Source organism: Nannochloropsis gaditana, assembly GCF_000240725.1.
Source record: "Nannochloropsis gaditana CCMP526 unplaced genomic scaffold scaffold628, whole genome shotgun sequence".
NCBI lineage: Eukaryota > Eustigmatophyceae > Eustigmatales > Monodopsidaceae > Microchloropsis > Microchloropsis gaditana.
This window is the reverse complement of record NW_005803325.1, coordinates 1-3305: the sequence shown is the minus strand read 5'-3', so window position 1 is coordinate 3305 and position 3305 is coordinate 1. Positions and strand designations below refer to the sequence as shown.

At 57.8% G+C, this 3305-nt stretch overlaps 1 protein-coding gene across 1 annotated transcript; it reads right to left on the bottom strand.

Annotated features, from left to right (window-relative positions):
• Positions 1–221: 221 nt before the first annotated feature.
• Positions 222–1404, bottom strand: NGA_0166300 (uncharacterized protein; the record flags this gene model as incomplete). Its single annotated transcript, XM_005854090.1, has 3 exons — positions 1288–1404; positions 454–981; positions 222–374 (listed from the first exon to the last, which is right to left on the bottom strand). The coding sequence occupies exons 1-3, from the start codon at positions 1342–1344 to the stop codon at positions 222–224; spliced, it is 738 nt and encodes a 245-aa protein (XP_005854152.1). The 5' UTR covers positions 1345–1404.
• Between the last annotated feature and the right edge of the window lie 1901 nt (positions 1405–3305).

Below are 3305 nucleotides of genomic sequence, written 5' to 3'. Positions count from 1 at the left end.
CCCCCCTCCGTGGGTATGCGAGACCGCCTGCTGCGGCCCTCCCTTGTCTTTCAGGTGGTTGCGGCGCCCCCGCCGTCGTCGCGCCCCTCCCCCTTTCCCCTCCCCGGCCAGCGAGGACGGGAGGGAGGACGTGAGGGAGAGGCTGCTCTCGCTCAGATGCTTGTGCATCCCACTCAAACCGGACGCGTCCGTAGGGGCCACTACGGAAGTTCCCTGCCGACCTAGACCCTTCCCTCGGTTGCCGCGCCTCCCTCCCTCCTTCCCTCCCTCCTTCCCTCCCCCTCCTCCTCGCCGTTTCCCTCCTTTCTTCCCCTCCCCTTCCCCAGACGCCTCCTCCTCGTTTTGGAGGGAATGCGAGACCCTTGGAGGGCCTGCTGCTTTGTCAATGGTTTGTGCACGACTTTTTTGAGTGTTCGTATCGATCGTCCCTGCCCTCTTTTCCTCCGCCCCTACCTCCTTCCCTCCTACCAGCCCTCCCTCCCCCCCGCCTTCTCCCCGTCGGGCGGGGAGGGCGGACTCCTGAGAGACAGGACCCAAAGACGTGTCCCCTCCGCTTTGATACTTGTGTGTATTGGTGCCTGGTTTCGAGGCGACCATGAGCGCCGAAGAATCAGGGTGAGGAGCGGAGGGAGTGGGGGAGGAAAGGGTCACTGTGGAGGAAGCATGTCCCGACAGGGCCGCTCTTTGGGGCGAAGGGAGCAGGCTGGAAGACCTCGAAGCCCGGTGCGACGTGGTGTTAGACAGTGTTGAAAGCAGGGCCGGTCCCGCATTCTTTTCTGGATAATTTGATTCCGAGATCTGAGCGCTGGCACGGGGTGACTCCCGGGGGGGGGGATCTCCGTCGAGGCGGAAATCCCATTCAAAGCGTTGCGAGGCCCGTCGTTCTTTCGGTACCGAGGCGGCAGGGGAGGTAGGGGAGGAGATGTTTTCGGTACTTGTGGCGGGAGATGGCGAGGAATTGCTTTTCGCCGTATTGATCGCCTGAAGGGAAGGTAGCGGGGGAGGGAGGGAAGATGCAATGGTTGGGTCAATGACAGCAAAGGGAAAAGCACGTACTGCATTATATTCCTCGGGGCGATCTTTTAAAAGTCAGGAGTAAAGATACAGAAGAAGGCATAAAAGTATGTTCTGGCTGCCAAGGAAGGCCTAGGGACGGGAAGCTTATGATGGTGTCAACGCGCTGGAGGATCCGCCGGGACACGGATCGAAGGCGGCAGGGTGTCCAAGAACGCGGCCAATGAAAGGACAGACACGTCCATTTCCATTCACAGTTCAAGATATACGTACCTCAAGACTGTAGGAGTTGACGCCACGAGGCAGCAAATTTGTCGGGGAGCGTGGCATTATCTCGTTACCCCAGGTGCGTTCCTGAAGCTAGGCGACGGATCTGCGCTTTTCTGAACTAACCAAATAGAGAAGACAGACCAAAGTTTCATGAGTCATGGACAAGTGGAGCAGGAGACCCGAAAAACACACGTCGACATCCGTGCAGGTGTCTACCCGGGAAGTCGCACGAGCTCGCACGCCCCGCTCGTGGGCGGACCAAAAGGGAATGTCCCTGCATTCGATACGGTAAGGGATGACGCCAGGGGAAAGCCCCGAGGAAGGTCAAAAATATACCCCGCACTCCGTACTCGGGGAGAAACGTGCACAGAAACGATGGACACCGCGTTCAAACATATGCCACCGCGCAATCACGACTTGACTGTCCAAATAAATTTAATGTTTACACTCGCTGGAATTATTCGTCTCGGGTAATTGTTGATCTCCAGGTGGGGGCTGGGAAAGCGTCCTTTGTCGATAACATGTGCCAATAATTTTTGCCCGAAGAGATGCACACCAAGCTTGATGCATTTGGCGCATGTGTATATTTGTTGTATGGTCTGGATCTCCATCGCGGGCTTTTGATGCTTTCTAGGATTGTGTTTAACCAACTTTACGGGAAAAGGTCAGCAGATCGATCCGATATCTGCCTTGTCGAGCCAGCGGACGGTCTTTTCGTCTCCGTTTGCGTCTGTGCGGGTCCAAAAAGGGCGACAGAAATGGGAAAGAACGGAATAGTGCCACCAGAACTGCATGTGGAATCTATTACATTCGGTAGGATCTATATTCCAAAGAAGAGGGCTGAAGTCTCGAGATTGATCCGTCATTTTTACATCGAGAGTGTAGTTTACCGGTGAGACTTTTGCAACCCCTCGTTTGCTTTAACCATCGGGCATCATTAACAAAACAGAACAGAAGAACAATTGTTCGGGATAACAACCCTTGAAAATGTGCTTGCGAGCTTTGCTTGTTTCATATCCCCCCTTGCCTTCCTCTTCCTAGTGCAGCTCCAGGCACCTCACGCCACTTCCTTCCCCGCCCGATAGCTCTTCCCTCCAAATCATCCACCACCCTCCTCAATACCGTCTGTAACTCCCTCCCCTTTCCTGGGATCGCCGGGAACTCCTTCTTGACCGCCGGTAGGGAGAAGCCGAGCGCGAACGCGACCGCGATCGAGGCTGATACCTCTCGTCCTCCTCCACCTGCGGTCTTCGCCTACTACTTCCCGCAGAACCACCGTCCTGACGCCGGCTCCCGTTCCGTTCGGACGACCGTCGGCTCCCCCTTTCCCGCTCGCTGCTCCGGTAGCGGGACGTAGCCGGGGAGGCAGGTTTGGATGGGGGCTTGTCACTCTCCTCCCTTTCCCTCCTCCCTCCCCCGCCTTCATCCACAAGCCTGCTGCTGCTTCTTGTAGAATGCATTGACGACCCTCCTTCTGGTCCCGTCGCCGCAGCTATCTTTGCCCTTGCTGCCATCACGGCAGCATTCAACATCGGGGCCGCGGAGATAGTGGATGACGAAACGGCCGTTACGCGACCGTTAGATTCACTTTCCCGGCCGTTAATTCCAAGCCGGCCCCCGCCCAACGTCCCCATCCCTGTTCCCTTGCCGATGGGGGCTTGCACAGAGGCTGAGGAGGGCGGGGAGGGAGCGGGAGTGCCCCCTCCCCCTCCTCCTCCGTCCCATCGGCTTGTTTCCCTCCCTCCCCCTACTCCGGAATGGCCGTTCCCGTCGGCTGCCAGGGCCTCTGCTTGCACGAGGGGGGCGATCCGATCCCTGACTCCCTGTAGCGAGGGGTGTATCTGGAGAAATGAAGAGGAAGGCGAACATTGGTGAGACCACTCCTGACACGTTTGCCCTCCCCTGTAGGGCCCTTGCCCTCCATCCCTCCCTCCCCCCCGCCCTACGTCGATCTTCTCGCCGTCCCCCTCCACAGTCTCCAAACATCGACAGAGGGTGGCGATGAATTCCTCGTGCCCCTG